The sequence below is a fragment of the Chenopodium album genome, chromosome 25, assembly GCF_948465745.1.
Source record: "Chenopodium album chromosome 25, dcCheAlbu1.1, whole genome shotgun sequence".
In the NCBI taxonomy this organism is placed as follows: Eukaryota; Viridiplantae; Streptophyta; class Magnoliopsida; order Caryophyllales; family Amaranthaceae; genus Chenopodium; species Chenopodium album.
Genome location: NC_137858.1, coordinates 16889082 through 16909821, shown reverse-complemented (window position 1 = coordinate 16909821; position 20740 = coordinate 16889082). Strand labels below are relative to the sequence as shown.

The window sequence follows — 20740 nt, the reverse complement described above, 5'->3', positions numbered from 1 at the left end:
CCCAGCCCAGCCCTGCCTTTATCATCACCACCTTGAACACCACCCCATAAAACCCTAAGAAACTGACGCGGATGTTGCGGCTACAGTTCCGGCATTCCTTGGTGCTTAACTGGCGAATAAAGTTCAGAGGAAATCTCATTATCATCGAACAAAGTTTAGAGGAAATCGTAGAGGAAATCGCAAGATCACTCGAATGCGGGAAATACCCTAGCGTGACAGTTGTTGGAAACCACCATTGAAGGAGATTGAAGGTTATTTAGGGTTTTTCTCTCTCCTCGAGATTTGAGGTGGTGGCTGGCTGGGAATCGGGGAAGGAGACATAAGGATCGCCGGAGCCATAATTGAATTCATTAAGGTTCTATTGGGCGACAAAAGGCTAAAAAGTTTACCCCGCGAGTTCATAATCATTAGAAAACGACACTTTATCAATCCAACCAGTTACTGTAGAATTGGCGGCGAAGTATTTCCTAGCGAGGTCGGGGGATTTGGACTTGGAATCAAGAGAGTAGGAATCTGGCATCATTGAGGGGAGATAAAGAGATGAAAATGTCGAGAATCTGGAAAATTAGAGAGAGATTGAAGAAGAAGGGTGGGCTAGAGGCCCAGAAAATGGCCGCCGCTACCAGGGAAAGCGTCGTCGGCCGCTGCTTCCAGGGTGAGGGTCGTCGGCCGCCGTTGGCGGGGGAGGGGGCTGGCAAGGGGTTGGGGTACGGTGGTTGGGGTTTTTATGTTAAATTATTAATTTAATTAATAGGGTTATATTAGTCATTTTGCCTTTAGTTAACTAAGGTTAGGCTAATAATTATGGATTAATGTCATTAATGTTACCACTGAATTACTTTTACTAATTAGTGATTACCATTGATAATTTGTTATTTTAGTGTTTACCATTGAGAAAATAAAAAAACCTTAAGAGTACCATTGAGAATTTCCCTTTGAAATTTGATATTGAAATCTTAAATTATTTTTAATTGAAAATAATATTAGAGTGTAAATTATTATGGAAAGTTGAATTTTTTTTTGGATAGATAGAAAACTAATTTTTAGGGGAATGATATCTTTGGTAAGGATTTTTTAAGAGGTGATCAACATTTGGCATGACTCGCATCCCGACCCGATCCGGCCCGACATAGGGCTCGAAAAAAGCTCGAAAACCCGCTACTTTTCGACGGGTTTGGGCATGAGAAATTATGATGTGGCCCGGCCCTACTCGATTTTTTATCACCTCTAAATTTTTTCCGTTAATAATGTGTAATTTTTCAGAAAATTTTATTAAGTTTTTATCTAGTTCTTTTTATTATATCTTTATGTTCTTTGGTAACGCATGTTTTTGTCAAATACAAACATGTTCTTTGTCAAATACATGTATCTTCTTTAAGAAACACAGGATGTTCTTTCCGCCTTTTTTTTTATTTATTTGGGTGTACGATGAGCACTGTACACCCGTGTGTATAAACCACGGATTACGATTTTGAGCGCAAAATCGCTACTTATGAAATTTGTTTATCACGAAGACTAACTGGGGTAGCGTCTTAAGTTTGGTTGGCTTTTACATTTTTTTTTAAACTTTTTATTTTTTAATCTTGGCTGGTTGTTTGTTGCCCTTCCTTGAGGTTTTTTGGCATCCTTGTTAGCCTTGTGTGTGGGTGGTTTTGTAATTAGGTAGTGAGGGTTGTGTTCCCCTATAAATGTACTTTTTTCAATGGAAATTTTGCATTAAACCACCTTTTATAACCCTTTAATTGCAGGAAACCACCTTATAAAAAAATTTTCGCAAAAACACACCTTCGTCGTAAAATTTTTTGCAATCACACACCTTTTCCCGGAAAATACCCATTGACCTTGTATTCCGGGGTTGACTCGACCATGAGACGCCCTAAAACCGCTAACCCTCCCTTTTCCCCAGCCACCCACTTCACAAAGGTACGAGAATTGGGTTTAGGGCTTGAGGGTTGGGTTTAAGAACGGGAATTGGGAAAGGGAGGGGATGAGGTCGTCGGCGACGAAGGAGGGAGGTGGTCGCCGGCCACTGGAAGTGGGTGGGTGGGGAAAAGGGAGGGTTAGCGGTTATAGGGCGTCTCATGGTCGAGTCAACCTCTGAAAACCAAGTCAATGGGTATTTTCCGGGAAAAGGTGTGTGATTGCAAAAAAATTTACGATTAAGGTGTGTTTTTGCGAAAAAATTTTTATAAGGTGGTTTCTTGCAATTAAAGTGTTATAAAAGGTGGTTTAATGTAAATTTTCCTTTTTCAATTGATAAGTGGATGGATTTGTGTCGTGCTTTTGCCGAAAACCATCTACCTCTAAGTTTAATGACAAGTGCGTTGTCCGTATCCCAGATTCCTTGGCATGTCCTGATGATGTGTTAGTCCGTTCTAATGTTTTCAAGGAGGAAGGTAACTCCTTGTTCAAGGAACGCAAGTTTAAACTTGCTTTTTCCAAGTACGATCTAGTGAGTAAAGTGTTACTTGTATGTTTTAGTTCGTCAACATACATGTAAGCTTTTGCTGTGTTTCGGTCTTTAGCCTTGGCCTTAAATCTCGATTTGGCTGTGTGTGCCCTGAATTTACAAGGATCTGATAATGAAATTAAATTTTCCATCAAATTATGTATGTTTGTGTTCAGGTATATGATTCCTATCATACATGCCAAAGGCTTATTTAGGAGAGTCCTAGTTTTTAAGGGGTTAGATTATCTTCTATCCGCCAAATCTGATCTTTTTAAGGAAGTTAATAGAATATGGAAGTATATATTAAAAGGATTATAGGATGTTGAGACTCTGGAAGCTTTTGCTATGCTTCGATCTTTAGCCTTGGATTTAAATCTCAATTTGGTTGCGTGTGCCCTGAAATTACAAGAATTCGATACTAAAATAAATTATGTATGTTCGTGTTGAGGCATGATTCCTATCATACTAAAGGCTTATCTAGGAGAGTCTTGGCTTTTAAGGGGTTAAGTTATCTTCTTTCCGCCAAATCTGACTTTTTAAGGCAGTTAATAGACTATGGAAGTATTAAAAGGATTACAGGAGGTTGAGAGGTTTTTGGGTTATGCCTCTTTTGTAGATCACACTTTAGGGGAACTTGCTTCTTCAACAAGCAAGGGGTATGTGTTATGGAGGTCATTCCCAAAGTGTTGCCCAATAAGAATAACATGTGATGTCAAAAAACCTGTTAGGGATTAATTCGACAAAAAGAATTAATAACGATTTGGACATTGATTCTACTTCGAGACTAATACAACTAAATAATGGTTTGCACCCAGTCCGACACGACACGAGCCAACTAGCGGCACGGCAGAACACGAGGAACGAGGGGTGGGCCATGGGCAAAAAAAATAAAAACCCGGCACGAGCCCGCGGGCGGCACGAACTTTTGTCTTGCTAGCACGGCCCGTGGTAAGACCGGCCAACACGACCTATAATAATAATAATACTTAAAAGAACTATATATAATAAAAATAAAAACAATGAAAAGAAATTTTATAAAAATAAAAATAATAAAAAGAACCATCCTAATAATATAACTAATAATAAATAATAAAATAATATAAATATTAAAATTAATTAATAATAAAATTATTTAATAAATTATAAAACTAATGGGCTAGCCCACGGCCCAGCGGCCCGTCAGGGCACGTGGGCCATGCCATGGGCTGGGGTGTGCCATTTGGTGGCCCGACATGGCACATCCCGCAATTAACCAGACCCGCCACGACATGGCATGACCCACCTCCTAGCAAGGCAAGGCACAGGTCTCCTAAGCGAGAAATCAAGGGAAGCAGATACCTCTATTCCTTCAATTCCTCCTTTTTGTGGCTTGAAGCACCAAGTGGTTCCCTCTTAAAAGGTCTTGAGTGCTTCTTCTCGATTGTCGACAATCGACGTAGCTGTAAATCATTGTAATACCCCGTATTTTCATACGTATTTTCCTAATTAATTAATTAGGAATTATTTTATAAAAAGGTTATTTTAGTAAATTTACTATTTGGAGCCAAAATAGTATTTGAATTTGGCGCTAAAATATTTTGAAAACTAATCATTATTTTGGATAAGATTTATTATTCATTTATCTTATTTAAAAAACCGGATTATTTACATATTTCGGATATTTTAATTAAAGAAAAAATAATATTTTAATTAATTAATTATTATGGCCGAAATTACCTAATAACTAGCTAGATTTTTCGGATTTTCCATGTATGGAAAATCTGATTTTTCTTGGTTATTTGTTAGTAAATAATTGGTATTTAATTAATTAATTAATTAATTATTTATTCTATATTTTTATACAATTATTTTATTCCTTAAAAAACGAGCAAAATCATTGGACATAAAGCGTGAGTGCCAAGTGTCTAATTGTTGCAAATCCTTGATCCTTATTTTATTATTATTATTACTTATAAAAAGTATAATAAACTCTTATGAATAGTGTGCTTTCAATTATATCCTTCAAAATGTGCATTTACATGTTTACCCTCGTTATTATGTACATGTTTTATTTCCCTACCTTATTTAATTTATTTAATGCTAATTGACTTTCTTTTTTTTTTTAAAAAAAAAAAAACTATTTAGAATAGTATGCGAACATTTATAATCCTAAAAAAATATGTTTGCATATTTAATCTTTTTAATGTCATCAAGAACTAAAAAAGCTCATCGTATATGACTAGCTATGATGCGCGCATCACTCCCGGCACTCAGTCACTCACCCATCCACCAATCCACCATAGCTCACCAGTCGGCAATCACCATTCACTACGACCCAATTGCCAAATATTAATTTAAAAAAATTCCCCTAAAAAGCAAAAATTCATATTTTTCAAAAAGTTTCAAAATTATTTATTAAGTAATGTGGGGTCAAGCAAGAAAATCAAGGTGTTTGGCCTAAAATAGTGCTCAAAATTCACCTAATAGATACTCAAACTTTTACAGAAGCCCGCAAATTCCGACATTAATACAATCTCTTAAATCCTTATTCCCTGGATTTAGCACTGATCTACTACTTATTAGTAGTAAATTACAACTACTACAAACAAACAACACCCACTTTACTGTTCTTGTTCAGCTCATCTGTGCTATCTTTTTGCAGATTCTCCAACTTTTTGCCAAATTTGAGCAATTTGAACATCGATCTGAAATACCCAGAATCCAAATTTGCCAAAAATCTGTAAAAAATTGCACCCCAAATCATTGAAAATTGAAGAGAGAGAAGAAAGAGATGGTGGTATGGAGGAAAGGGTGTTGAAGAAGAAGGTGGAAAAATGGCGAGAATGGATTGGGGGAATCATGGAAGAGGGAAATGGGGTTGTTCTTATAAGAAGATTACTTTAATTGTTTGCTCAATTAATATTGTTATTGCTCTTTATGTTCTTCATTGCCTTTACAGCTCTGTTTATAACTACTCCAATGCTAATACTTCTTCACAAGATAGTAAGTTCATCTTTCTCTATAATTATAATAATTATTATTATACTTGTTTTGGTCAGTAAAATGTTATTTATCAATTTGTGTATGTATGTATTTATTATATATATGGTGTTTGATGATTTTGGTCAACGGTGGAGTGGTATCTTTTGATGGAACTGGTTTAGAGTTGATGAATTTTTAGTGTTGTTGCATGATTTGATGAAGGTTTTATGAGTTGATTTGATTATGTGGTGTTAGAATAGTGGATATTGATTGAAGGGTTGTTTTTGTGATCAGTTGTTAAACACACCCCAGATCAATTGAGGAGAATGGAGGAGTCGGTTCGAATTAGGAAAGCAGCAGAGCCTATCGAGCTTGTCAAAGTGGTAAGGATTGGTTTTTGAACTTAAATTTGGTTAGTACTTTGTTTTGCTAATTTTGAAACCGTGTTTTAAGTTTCCGTGGGAAGTTTTGGACCTTTTGGTGTTATTTGAGTTTTAAAAGGAGGGTTAAGAATGTTATCTATTGAGAAAGTTTCTTCTGTCAGTCGAAATTGCGACTGATGTTGATTTTCTGATTGTTTATGAAGGTTGAGAATTTTACAGCAGTATTGGCTGAACAAAAAAGGATCACGAAATTACCCCTACATTTGAAGCAGATGATAAGAGATGAGATCCTGCAACAGCTCAAAACCCTACCTGCTAAAGCTAATACGACCGAGCAAAGAGGTTGGTGTTACTCGTCTTCATTGTCAATGTCAATGTCAATCTCTTCTTCATATTTGGTGTTGCATTTGAACAGATAGATACTATGTAAAAAAATGCCCTTGCAAGGATTGGAATGTAGCATTGCTTGTTAAATGTGCCTGTGTTCGGAAATTATTGGTGCAATTTGTGCCTTTTCCCATCTTTATGCACTTCACTCTGAATTGGAGTCTGTACATTCTAAAATGTGTGCCATAATCTTGTTGAGTCGGTGAGCGAAATGACTTCAGTGCAGATGGAGTCAATGTTCTCTAAAGCATGAAGTGCTGCCAGAGCTTCAGCTTAGAACGGGGAGTCAATGTTCTCTCCACGATCCTTTATCATTCACTCATTCTGGTTGCTTCGCTTCCATGCCCCCTCAATATGAATTTTTAAAACACCATTGCCAGGATCCTGGCTACACTGCCAGACCATGCTGTTTGGTCTTGATTCTGTCCCCCTTCCATTGGATCTTGCCTTCCTTGATGCAGAGTTTCTCCCCTTTCTTCCATCTCACTTTCCACTGTTTCCAGTGATTTTCTGCTGAAGGAATCCACATCCTCATCGTCTGCTGAAGGAATCCACATCCTCATCGTCTGTTATGTGGAATTGTGGATAACATTTACATACCAACAAGGAGAGAACCAGGGGTGGGAAGGGGGGAGGAATTAATTCATTGTTATTATGGTAGGTACTGTGTATTAGTTATGTTAGTTATAATTGATTTATTGTGGATCTACTTATTTACTCTAACTTGAATAATAAACTCTTTCATTGGTTTACCTTTTGTTCCAATAATTTGACCTTGGCTGGTATTAACATAAGCATTATCACGGTGGAGATGTGGAGCAAATCCAATTACCCTAAGCATGCAGCTGCTTTTTGTCTGCTCTGTTTACTGGCATTGAATTAAATGTGTAAAAAAATGCTTAAGGCACGCTAAGGCAACAGGGTTCCTAAAAGGAAAGAAAAAAACTTGGTTTATAAAAGACGTATGCACCTCTTTGAATTCTCCTCATCAAGGGCAATAAAGACACTTTACTCCTTTAGTCCTATTGCCTGCGCCTAGGCACTTCTTTATATACACTGCATAGAACTTTTTCATCCATAATACTTTAGTCTCGTTTTCTGCAAATTTAGCTCATAAATATGAACCATTTCGAATTTTGTCCAATTTTCCCTAATAAGGCTCTTGTCAAGATTGGGATTTAGGAGTCGGATGTCTCTGTAATTTTGACTTCATTAGGAATTCTAGCCTTATTCCTCTGTTACATGGGAGTAATTTTCTGAGGAAACCTTCATCCAAAAGGACTCCTGCCATTTAATTCATATGAAAAAGATGTATAGGACGGTTTAATCAATCTTTGAGCCCTTTGTAATCCAGTGCTGAAAAGTTCATTAGAGACTCTTTTGATACAGCTGAAATTGGGTGGAATTTTTAACAACTTTGGTGGTGGTTAGAATGTTAAATATGAATAAGATGTATTCCTGCTTGTTGGGACATTTGCTAAAACCTTACGGGCAAGATGTGTAAGGAATTTTATAATTCACTCCTGGATCTAGCTTAAACTTTTCATGTTGGAATAAAATGAGACATGCTATTCTTTGATCTGGCAAAAAATATAAGCAGTTAAGTGTAATTACCTATGCTTTTATCACATGCTGTACTGATCTTAAGAGTTAAGACCACTGTATTTATTAACTTCCAAGGAACAGTATGCAGTAGCTAAATCAGGTTGTATTAAGTCCATCTCTAATGGTGAGACTCAAGTTTGAGTATTGAAATACAAAATGAGTTGTTTTTTACCTCCAATGGTGATACCATACCCACTTCTCAATTTAGCAACTCATATGAAGTCTAAATTCTCAATGGTGAGACTCTCTAAAATATACAAGTGTCATTTTCAATTTATGACCCATCAGTTATTATAAGATTAAAAAATAATTAAAAAAAAAGGGTAAAACTTAAATAAATTACAAAATATATTAGAATATTGACAAGGGCCCACATTTTTTGTCAAATGAGACTCAAAGTTGAGTATCTAAACTTAGCAACTTTCTTTTGGAGTTGCTAAGTTTAGATACCAACTTATTGGTATACATTGCAAAAAATACTATCTCTCTTCTAAAAATACTCACTTGAGTCTCACAATTGGAGAGGGTCTAATAGATAAGACTTATTTAGCTCCTTGCACCCATTTGTTGTTCTAGAAAATCTTAGCTGAATCTATTGTGGTCTAAAATGAGCTGCTAAATTGTAATTTTTGCTGGTTCAATGTGCAATTTGATAACTACATATTCTTCTTTTCTAGTTGCATATGCTTGTTTGGTAAGGTATTTGCCTCGTAAAATTTAATTGACCCATTGATTGCTTAACTTCACCTTTTAATTGACTATCTAGACAACCAATTATCAATCTTACAAACAAACCCCAATGTTTTAATTGACATGGTAATAGTGAATAAAAGAAGAGTACGTTACACTGTTCTATGGTCATTTCTGGCCTTAAGTCAAGTGTTGGGATTTACAAAAATATCAACTGTAAGATAACAAAAGCTTCAGGAAGAAAGGGGGGGGGGGGGTTTCATGTAGTGTACACAACTACCATGGCCTCATAAAATTTTATCGAAACATTTTCAACTTCTCTAAACCATGTAGTGTACCCAACTACCATGGCCTCATTAAAAGATCTGTTCATCATCAAAAATCTTTCCCTAGGAGCATCAATTTCAGTCACAACCTTCTTCTCTCATGGAGAAGTTGTATGTCGTTTCCTTTCTGTATCAACAGTATTCAATAGCTTTGGTAAAACTTCACCTAGCTGTAGGATCAGGCCTCTCCTTCTCATGAGATGGTGAATTGATGGGCAGCATCAGCAGCCATTGGCTTAAATATGTAGCTTTTGTCACCTACACCTGCTTCACTTCAGAAACATTCTTACTGGTCAAGTTATGCCTGTCTTTCAGTCCTTGCACATCTACTACTAAATTAAGCTATAATATAATTTGCTGATCTGCTAGCGTCTACGTCATGTTGTCATCATTGTGCATGTATGCATGAGTCTCATCTTATCTAATGCCACCTAGACTTGGATTCAGGGTCGGATATGGATTCAGTTGTTTGACATGTCTTGATCCACAATTTGGAAACATGGAGATCCTGTCCTAGAAGGTACAAGTATAGGGACAAAAACTAATATGTAGTACAATGCAAATTAGAAATAACATCTTGCTGAGGAATTTGACACTTTTATGAAGCTAAGAATGACCAATTACAAAACCCAATATAACTAAATATTATAAGTCCCAAGATAAATACTCATTAAGGGATAAGATGTGTTTGATCTCACTTGATTGATTTTACGGAGATTTCTACCCTTGTTCTCTTCCTCCTTCACCATATAAGAATATATATACTACCTCTGTACAGGTTATGTGCAACGATTAGACATTTTCCCTCTCTGCTTTATGTCAAATCGTTGCACATAACCTGTAACGGAGGTAGTATACACCTTGTTTACTTTATCTTCTATGTTATATGATTTTGCATACTCATGTCATATATATACCTTGTTTACTTTATCTTCTATGTTGTACGATTTTGCATACTCATGTCAGACTATGTGTCCCAGACCTTGCTAATTATTTTAAAATTTCATAACTTTGGTCTTAATGACTTGTCAAGTGTCCAAATCCGAGTCAAAGTACTTATGTCATTGGGAGTTAAGAGTAACATTGCTGATCTTCTCTTTCTATTTGTTCCAAAATTCTCCAAATGTGATATGCTGCCTGTCTCACTCCCTTCTCTCTCCATTAACACCGGTGCAACATTGATGATGAGATTGTCTCCATCCCGCCAATTTTTGTTGCAAATATTTTTGATATTTTATTTTACGTAATAGTATCAGTAGCAATATGAGCTTTGACGGTATCATTAGAATTTTCCAATCACAGTCCATGCATTGACACCAGAGTTCCTCTCAATGACACTCACAAATCTAAGGTCACCAGTTAAAGAGGAAAAAGAATAACCTTCATCAAAGTGAATCACAGTAATGATTCTCTTCTGACCATTTTCAATGGAGCTAATATGTCTAGTGTTTTTTACTTTGATTTTTAATGGACTAATGTCAAAGTGGCTCACTAAATGATATGCACTTTTTATTGATTGTAAAATAGCAAATGCTCACTTTCATCTTGGTATTAAGGTCGCAGCTCCCAATGAAATAGCCTCTTTGCTGTCATGAAGGTAGGTCGCATACATCCCATATTATAATATGTTTAAGTGGGAGTTTTTTTTTGGAGGTACTGAGTTAATGTAGATGCTGACATTCTTTCTTTCTAAAACTTTCTCCAAAAGGGATCCAATTCAGCAAGCTGTTTCTGTAAAAAAAAAAAAAAAAAAAACAACATAGAGCTTCTAGGTTCTCTAGCTGGCATTTCTGTTATTTGATGGAAGCTCTGATCTTTCCATGGCTGCCATTATAACATACTGGCAGGCCTGGTAGAGTCTTCTCTGAGAAAATTTTCAATCATGATGCTTTTTTTTTTTTTTTCTCCTCTCTCTCTTCTTGGTTGGAATATATTAATTCAATAGACTGAAATCGGATAAACTATGCCCTAGCTATGGAACCTTTTGAGTGTTTATTTCACTAGTCTTTTGAAATTTCGTTCCGTATTAGAAGTCTGCCTACACAATGTAGCTTTTACATGGGCCTCCTATGTGTATCTTTAGCTGTTAGCTGTTTCAACTATGTATAATTAAAAATTAAACTACGTATATAATAAAAGCACAAAATTTCCAATGCTAATATTATTCTTTTATATAAGTTATAACTGTCAAGTTGTTTTGCTTTGTCCACAAGAGTAGTGAGTCAAACTTTCAGGAATGTAGGAAATATTAGTATTCAGTCCAGTGGCATGTGAAACAAAAACAGACAATGTGTTTTTTCAAGGTATATGATTATCAGCACCCATGATAGCTAAAATTGTGTTCTTAAAGATAACCCCATAAGCTTTCAGAATATTATTTATTTTAGAGGAACACTTTTATGACTTTGCGAGGTATATAAATGTGAGAGATGAGAGTCTTGTATGTACAGCTCTTTATGAAGAGATCCTAAAGCTTGCTTTATCCTCAGACCAGAGTCTTGTATATGCATGTTCTTGGTGGATTCTTAAATTTTGTTTCATTGTCAGATCTTAAACTTGGATAGTAGAGGTCGGCACAGTCGTGAATTGTTGTCTGTGAAGCTTATAATCATCAAGTATGAAATTTAAGAGAATATGATACGCGATCAATTTCCTCTTGCATGCCCTTGCTTTGTGTGTTTTTATCTTTATGATCTTCACTGATTGGGAAAACACTTACCCCTGTTAATGTTGTGGTCAGTTGTGATTAGTAAGGGTTCAAAGTTGTGTTTATGATGCAGTTGCTTCCTCTAATGTACGTTTCGCTCACTGACTACAGAAGCAGTTGAAAACTGGCGGGACGCTAAATTGCATGAAGCAAGACTATTGATCCTTGGTGAACAGAATGTTAACTTGACGATTTCATCCGATGATGCTGGTGAGACTTTCTTTCCTCTGAATGTGCTTTTTGGTTTTCTTTTTGTTAAATTGTTAATAGTTTGTTGATTTTACATATTTGCAATATCAAACTGATTGCCCCTTAACTTCTTGTCTAATTGTGTTCAATGTAGCATTGCTAGTTGAGGCCATGGAATCAAGTTGGTCTTCATTTATGGAAGTAATTGGGCTGTGGATACCACCTGCAGTCATTCACAAGGAGCATGACGATAAGCCTCCTGGAATAGATGAACTCGGTAAATGATCAATCTGACACTCAGTCGAACTAATTCTAACTCCTGCCTTTTGTCTTTTGTGTATTTGTTGCCTTTTCTGAAACTCAATCAATATAATATCTTTTGGTATAAAAATTGTACTACTCCTTTGTTGGTTTAATGAGTGAATAACTAAGACATACAATTACATATACAGAAGAAGACCTTTTAGCTGGAAGGCCTGTTCCTCCCGAGTGTCACGCTGAACTTCATACAGATTATGACGGGGTTGCTGTTAAATGGGGTCTAACCCATCACAAAGAGAGTGCTGCTGACTGTTGCCAGGCTTGCTTCGATCAGGCTAGTCGAGCTAAACCTGGTGAAATGAAATGCAATGTATGGGTTTATTGCCCATCTGAAGCAGGTTGTTATTCTCCAGACATCTATGAACATAAGCATCAGGAGTGCTGGCTGAAATTTGTAAGTGCCTTTTGCATTGGGATTTTATTGTTATTCTTAAAGCTGAAAACAAGATGCACTCCAACTCTCAACTGGCAAGTTTTCTAAGTTGACATATCCTTTGGTGCTTTGATGTACAGAATAATGTTTGATATTACGGAGTATCATTTTGTTTTCTTTTTTTTTTTTTTTTGTAAAGGTGTTAAATAGACGGGGTCCTTAAATTTTCAGTAGTGTTATTTTATTCTCTTTTTCATTTGCTCTTAACTCAAAATTACCTATTTTTTGTGCAGTTGCTCCTTCCCTATATTAATCTTCCTGTCAGCCTTTGGCAGGGTGATCAAGAAGATAGTAGGGCTGAACCATTTGCATATTAGAAATAGTTTAAAATTACGAGAAAAAGGGTTAATGTGGCGGAGTAACAGTCGAGCCTTAGCACATGGCAGAGTGAATTTTTGGGTAACAGAAAGATAATTTTGGGACAGACCGAAGTGATAGTAAGAAGTTTACTGGGGGAGGGAGTACTTCTTCTAATACTTTTCACAATGAAATTTTATTGTTATGAACTTGTGAGGGATTGTTAATTCTAATACTCTTTATAAGAAGTTTATTGCAGAATAAATTTTAGACGTATGAATAGCATATAAAAGGCTGTTCGTTGTTTTTCCTAGCATATTTAAGCAGTCTGCTGTTTTTACTAACTTATTTTCACTGCCTTTTGGTTTTGCAGTCAGAAAAACCGAAATTGAATTTCAAAGACAAGTATTCTGAATCATATAGAAGTTCTCACCCAGGAGCACCTCTGATTGTTCCATGGGTTTCTGGGGTGCTGAGTGCATAATTGGGGAATTGCATTCAGCAAGCTACGCAAAGAATTGGAGCAGGCTTAGCATTACACAATCTTCAGCGAATTGTCAAATTAGAGACCATCTGATGCTGCTTTGCTGGAAAATTTCGCTTCACTCTTGTTAGAATCAGTGAAGGCTTTTGAACTACATTGTCCGGGCTTCTTTGGTTTCTGACTCAATTTTTGTTAACTCATGGCTTGGTGGTTTACTGGTGCTGGTTCTTTAAATTTGAATCATGGCACCCTTTTAGAGGGTTGTTACACTTTTACTTGAAATAGTTCATTGTAAAACATTTTGAAGATATATAAGATCTGTTGCGCAATTCTTACACTTTTGGTTTCCTTGTCAAGTAGCCAATTGTTAGACCTTGTGATTCCATTATTATCATCCAAACAACAGTAATTCAGACTTTGAAGTATTTTCGGCTATATTGTCATATTAAAATGAGCAAGAATGTAAGATTAGATGCATGAAATCGACCGTGACAAATTTGATATTCAATTACTTCATTGTCTATTGATCTCTCTCATTCCATTAACTCTACTACCCTAAATGCTCGCAATGTATGTATAATCTAGGCTATGTTTAGTACATTTGATTTGTTTGAAATCATATTAATTTAACATATATACAAGCAAGAATGTAAAGTTGGTTTGGCACGTGAAGTAACGTCTGTTATAGTATGTGGAAAATTGTGACTAAAAAAAAAAAAAAAACCAAGAAATTGTTTTCTTGTATAACGTCTTTCATCATATCATCAGCAAACACCTTTGATTGTTCCTGTGAGAATTTTTATGGTGATTTAAGAGTATTTAGTATGTCTATCTAGCAATTTGTTACGAAGTATTTCAATAGGAATTTCTTATGCAAAGAAGTGTGGTTACGTATGGAAAGTCAAAACAGGAAGATTGTTTATAAATAAACAACCAGTCTCACATCTTATAAGTAAATCACAACACAGCACTTGGAATATTACATAATTAGTTAGTTCCAGCTTTATAAAATCATGACACTTATACACCTTAGCCCTTCAAATTCTTAATTTAAAAGATGAACTTTTGAACCAGTGGCGGATCTTGAAATCTTTTCTTTCGAGGGCCAATAATATCTAGCATAAGTGTAAGTCTAAAACAATAATAACAAGAAGTATAAAAATATAACTAAATATAATAAATATTACCAAACAATTAAAAAAAAAATGCAAGTGTCACAATCTAATTCTTTCTTATACAAATGTCACAATCTATTTCTTTAGCAAACTATTAAAGTAAGACTCGTCTTTCTTTTAATAATTTGAAATCATCAGTTATTGACTTAGTACTAATGACTTAAAAATCTTCCTTTCAATGGAAATAACTAAACTATCGGCCAAAAACTCATCCTCCATCTTGTTACGTAGTCTTGTTTTCATGATTTTCGTTGCTGAAAATGCTCTTTCAGTGGTAGTTGTTAATACAGGAAGGGTCAAAACTAGACGTATCAGTCTATCAAACAAAAAGTATAAATCTGATTTTCCTGTGTTGTCCCAAGTGTTCACAAAATTCCTCCAAGATAGAATGATGAGTCAAACTAGGCTCATTTTTTGCTTCAAAAAAAAAAGTGTTGCAATTGATACTTCAAATTATACCTTTCTTGCTCCGTAAAATCCATGGGGTAAAACTTTTTTGCAATTGAGAAAACCTTCTCAAGATCAAAATTTTTAAATCCGCCTTTGGGCTCTAACAAAGATAATAAAGTTAAGAGTTCTATAGCGTCATCATTAAATATGCGATTTAGCTCTAGTAATTGTTTGTCAATTGCACCTAAAAATATTTCAACTCGATAAAATGATTCATTGTAGCTTGATCTTGTTGATGATGAGTTCAACCCCAACAAGCTATATAAAGTGAATTCATATCAGGTATTAAAATATCATGTTGATGACAAAACAATACCATTGACTCTAAAAAACTTTCCCATCCATATTCTCTCATATCCTGAATTAGTGCATGATTTGTAGACACTAATTTCGCACCATTGACATATCTTGGGACTTTTGTTGTAAGGCTTGACACAGAACATTAACAATTTCCAAAATTTCTTCCATTAAACGAGCAATGAACACAAAATCAAAGGAAATCATTAGATCTAAAGCAGCATCAACATACCCACGTTGAGAAGAATTACAAGACTTATCATTTGAGATGTGTTCAAGTACTAACATTGTTGCATCAAACATATTCATCAATCTACGAATAGAGTAAAGATGTGAACCCAATGTGTATCTCCAGCTCTTTTTAAAGTACTCGTCTTATTACCTCCTCTACCACTGTCTATTTCATCAATTGAATAATAGTTTTTTTTATTTCATCAGATTTGACCGGTTGCAATTGATCAACATGTTTAGGAGATAAAACAATGACATTCATAATGAAAGTCAAATTTGAAAAAAAAACTGATGTATTACTCTAACATCTCTAGATGCGGCAACCAATGCTAATTTTAAACGATGATCAAAACAATGGACAATCAGAAAGAAATAACGCTTGCAAACCATTCCACTCACCTCTCATGTTACTAGCACCATCATATCCTTGCCCTCGAATATTTTCAACAGATAAATTATGTCGAGCAAGAACTGAACACAAATCTCTTTTAAGTGTTGCTGCCATGGTATCGGAAACTCGTATAAGGTCAAAAAATCACTCCCTAATTGTTCCATATTTGTCAACAAACCTTAAAACAAGACCCATTTGCTCTCTTTTAGATTCATCTCGTGCCTCATAAAAAATAATACAGAGTTTAGAGTTACCAATTTCTTCTCTAATATAGTTGCGAACCTTATTTGAAATAATATGGAGAATCTCTTTTTGAATCGAGGGAGAAATATATTTGGCATTATAAGGAGCTTGTCTTATAGTTTGGAAAGATCTTTATTATATGCAGCCAACACCTTTTTGAATTCAAGATAATTTCCTTGATTCTCAGAATTATTTGTTTCATTTGACCTCTTAAAGGACAAGATTGTGTAGTCAATAAGCGGAGGACATCGATTCAGGCCTTTAAATGCAATCGATTTTGCTGGATTTGCATTTCACTTTGTTTGTAAAAAACATTACAAATCTTTGTTTTTTGCTTAGGAAGAGTCATGTATAATTGAACTGCATTTCGATGAGCTATACATGGATCTTCTCCAATATGAGCAATGAACCCACAACATTTCCCGTCATTGACTTTTTTCCAATTTTTGAATCCGGTCAAAGTAAACGTTTTTACCCAATAATTTGGTGTTTCAGTAAACAGATAACAAGGTAGAAAAAATGCATCATCTTTAGAAGGTGAACATTCTAACCAATCCGGGAACTTAGCAAACCAAGTATATTGAAATCAGCAACGATGCTTTGTAGGCCCTGAAATTGGATATCCTGCCAATTGAGGTTGATAAGGCCCCAATTTAATAAAAGCACGTCATATTTCATTTCGTTTTCCAATTGGATAACCCATATTGGAGGACGTAACCCTAGATCACATTCTAAAGAATTGATATCCACATTGTCAATATTAATAATTTATGGACCTTCTTCATGATTATGTGTCCGTGTAGGAGTATCTTCATTAATTGGATTATTTTCATCGGGTGTTGTGTCATTTTCTGGCTTTTTTCGTTTGAAAAAGGAGGTAATTGATTTTTGTTTGTACTGTTTACCTGAAATTAATATGTTAAATTTATTTTATATATGTCCTACATCTTTCTTGAAATATGTTTTAATTAATTATTTAATTCTAACAAGTAACAACCAATTAAAAAATATAATATGAAAGAAAACAAGAAACTAACTTTAAGCAATTAAGCATACATTCATAAGTGACTAATTTGTTAATTATCAATGCACTACAAATCACAAATTACTAGTATAAATCAAAAGTTAAAAATAACTTATCAATTGATAAACATTAATAGAGAAATAAAGAACGACATACCGAAGGCAAACCGTGCTCTATACTTTGAACTAAGTAATTTATTAACTTTGATAACGTCTTTCACCTAAAATTATCAATTTGTTTATTAATGCTCAAATTAATCAATAGTACATAGTATAACATAAAAAAATTTAATTGCAAAAAGTAAAAAAAATAATTGAAAACAAAAACTTAAAAACAAAAAATTGAGAAAGTAGCTAGTCGAGTATAATACCTGATATAGTGATATTATAAATTTGTAATTTGTAGCAGGACATTGTTTAATTAAAGTTGTTCAAAGTATATGGTAACAACTAACAGTAATGAAATTACCATATCTTCCATCTGGATCTACAACTCTTGGAATAGTGAACAATGGCTGATATTTAGGCATAATTGGACGTCCTGTATCTGAATGAAGTCTTTGTATAATAGTTTGTTGTCCAATTGTCATTTGATATGGAAGTTCTTCTAAATTCAGACTCTGATGACCTTCTACAACACTTATAGGTGCCTTAGATTTTTCATAGTTTCCTTTTGGAACAAACACTTCTCCATAGGCAGGTATTTGATCTCCAAATAATGAGCACCGCATTTTGTTTTTCTATGACATGCAACAACAACCAAGACAATTAGCATCACATATGTTCTCTCTATATTGAATTTAAGAATAAGGTAGCATCTATATAATTATGATTGTTCTGAAATATTAATTTGGTACTAAATTACCATCAAATAATCTGACAGATTGGTAAATTAATTAGATTAACATTTTCATTGTAGTGTAAGAAGTAGAGTAATTAAATTTTAACAAATTTTCTAGCCTACATATTAGAATTATATACCTTAGAACATGTAATAATTCTTTTTTTTTTTTTTTTTTTTTTTTTTTGCAGAAGATAATAAATGAGAAAAGTACATATACCTTTGCATCTTCAAGGATCAGAGTTTGGAAAGTAACCCCAGGTTTTTTGGGTGCATCACGGACATGCCCTTTTTCAGCAAAAGTGACTGAAACCTTGTAGTCCTTACTTTGTGTGTTGAGTTCATCCAAAAAGACAGGTTCAAGCTTCATGTTGATATCTTATTATTTCTAAAAATCAAAAGGTAAATTATATTAGTAACACACATAATATCATATTTATTAGGATTTTTTTTTAGTTATTGTGTCTTGACTATGTTTATTTTTCAACAACATAGCTTTTACCATAAAAATAGATACAAATCATTTATAAGTAACAGTCTTTGAGAATTATTTATAATTTCCTAAAAATCAAATAGCAAAGAACTTGTAAAAGATTTAATTGTATTATTTATATGCTAGTTTGCATTTATTTATGCTATGTGTCTTCAATTACAATTTTTTTAAGCAGGTTTTTCTTATACGAAATTTGATTAAGTAATCCTGTATAAAGTAGTAGGTCACATTATAATGCAAAAATATTCTACATGTATATACCTAATTAATGAGGTATAATTTAATAATTATTTGACAAATACATGAATGAAAACAGAGGAAAATTGAAAGCATTTATATGCTATAATCCAAGAGTAATGTAGTGAAACATAGGAGCATAGCATCAAATATATATTCACCTATATGTATTTATTGAATTGCTCTAGTATTATTATGCAAATTGTTCATGCTCTTAGCTAACGAATCATATAAAATTCTGAACACACAAAATTAATTGCTAGAGTTAAAGAAGAAGATATACCTGCTGCAAGGAGTAAGTAACTGAGCTTCAAGACAGGTTTACTTCAATAAGGAAGCGTGCTATTTATAGGCAAATGAAGAAGAGAAAGGCAGCCACATATCTTTTTTGGGATTATTAAATTTGGCAAGGCAAAGGAAATCCAAAAGGGGAATTTGATAGTACCATTCCTGTACAATGCATACTCCAATTGAATATTGCATTGTTGTTGTACTTTTTCAATCTAAATTTCCTCGTTATTTGAAGTAAAAAAGTATTATAGACTATTTTTTAACACTAAAAGTACTTAAGACCATACTTTTATATAGACCTTTTTAATAGTTACAGTACTTAATACCATACCTCTATTTAGATATTTATCCTTGATATAAGAAAGTGTAGAAAAAGTAGTGGTAATAAACTAAAGTGTTATCAACTGCCTTAACTACTCCTATTGATTTCGATCTTGTAAAGGTAAACAATAGAACTATTAAAATAAGAATATTGTATACTTAACCTATAAGATAAAAATTGTACTTGTAAACATATTGAATGTCTGTATTGTAAATGTTAATGTTTAATGTTTGTATAAAATGGCTAAGCCCAAATAAATATTGATGGGCTTGTTTAATTTATCAAATAATTTGGAAAGGACAAAGAAACAAATTTTAATTTTTCATGTTTCTACTAAATTTAGACTAAGGTATGTGTAGAAAGTTTGATTACTAATGATAACTACATAACTTAGTAACATTACGGTGTCCTCAGTATTGATAATTGTTCACAAAAAATACATTGTGGTTAACAATAAGTAAAATTTTATCAGCTATGAGACATTTAGCCATTTAGCCTTGGTAGTACGAATTTTATATGCATCATATACTTGCATAGTTATTATTCTGTCATCATTATATAAAAAACATTAACAATGATAGCACTGGCTAAAATTAAAAAGAATCCTACCTTTTATAGTTATAAATGCAGATATTAAGAATGAGGTAACATTTAAGCCAAAAGAGAGTCAAGTAGCGGACAATATCTCAGCTCATTAGGTTGATTTGACAAAGAACTGCTTGAGTTTAGGTAGGCCAAGCAAACCCAATACTCTATGGATTGGTTGCGTTTTGTTCAGTGAACGATCAACAAAGATCCACCTTGGATTATACCTATTATATAGCAAATTTCCTAAAATGTGCAATCTGTAACATAGTGAACTTACTAAAACACTCTTGACATGGAACTACCTAGAGTATATCGTATACCAAGTAAATCAATAGTTCTTTTTTCTTGCAAGTACAATACTTTTCCATTAGTTATGTGCCTAGCAGGGAACGCATGAATTAGCTATGATTCTAAGGGATATGCAAGCTCTCCTCAACAAAGGATGCTCGTTTTCCTTTAGTTATGTGCCTAGAGAAGCAAATAGGGTGGCTCATAGCTAGCCTTGCTAAAATTGCTATCCAGCAAGGAAGAAATGCAAGGTTCTTTGATAAAGCTCCTACTTGTGCTAAGAGTGCTTATGAGGAGGACATCATAAGGAGTATCTAGCTGCATCATCACTGAAGTTTAGTGGTTGCATGACTCAGTTGGTTACATTGGAGCAGTTTTCTTCTCTTTTGTTATGTTGGCTTACAATATTAATGCAGAAATGATTTGTAGTTTTTGGATTTTGATGCTTAGAAACAGTAGTGATGCTAGATGTGTGAGGCATGGCTTGATCATACTTATTATGCTCTTGTTGGTGGACTTAGATTATCCTTAATGAATGAATTGCCTTTCTATCTTAAAAAGTACAGTACTTTTGAGTAGGAAAACCCTTATGTCATCACAACTACCACTCATGTAACAGCTGCAATTTCCATCCTACA

General features: G+C 34.2%; 1 protein-coding gene across 1 annotated transcript; it reads left to right on the top strand.

Annotated features, from left to right (window-relative positions):
• Window positions 1-4833: 4833 nt before the first annotated feature.
• Window positions 4834-13567, top strand: LOC145614555 (uncharacterized). Its single transcript, XM_081669612.1, has 7 exons — window positions 4834-5431; window positions 5705-5793; window positions 5997-6135; window positions 11620-11718; window positions 11852-11974; window positions 12150-12412; window positions 13122-13567. The coding sequence occupies exons 1-7, from the start codon at window positions 5263-5265 to the stop codon at window positions 13230-13232; spliced, it is 993 nt and encodes a 330-aa protein (XP_081525738.1). The 5' UTR covers window positions 4834-5262; the 3' UTR covers window positions 13233-13567.
• The last annotated feature ends 7173 nt before the right edge of the window (window positions 13568-20740 follow it).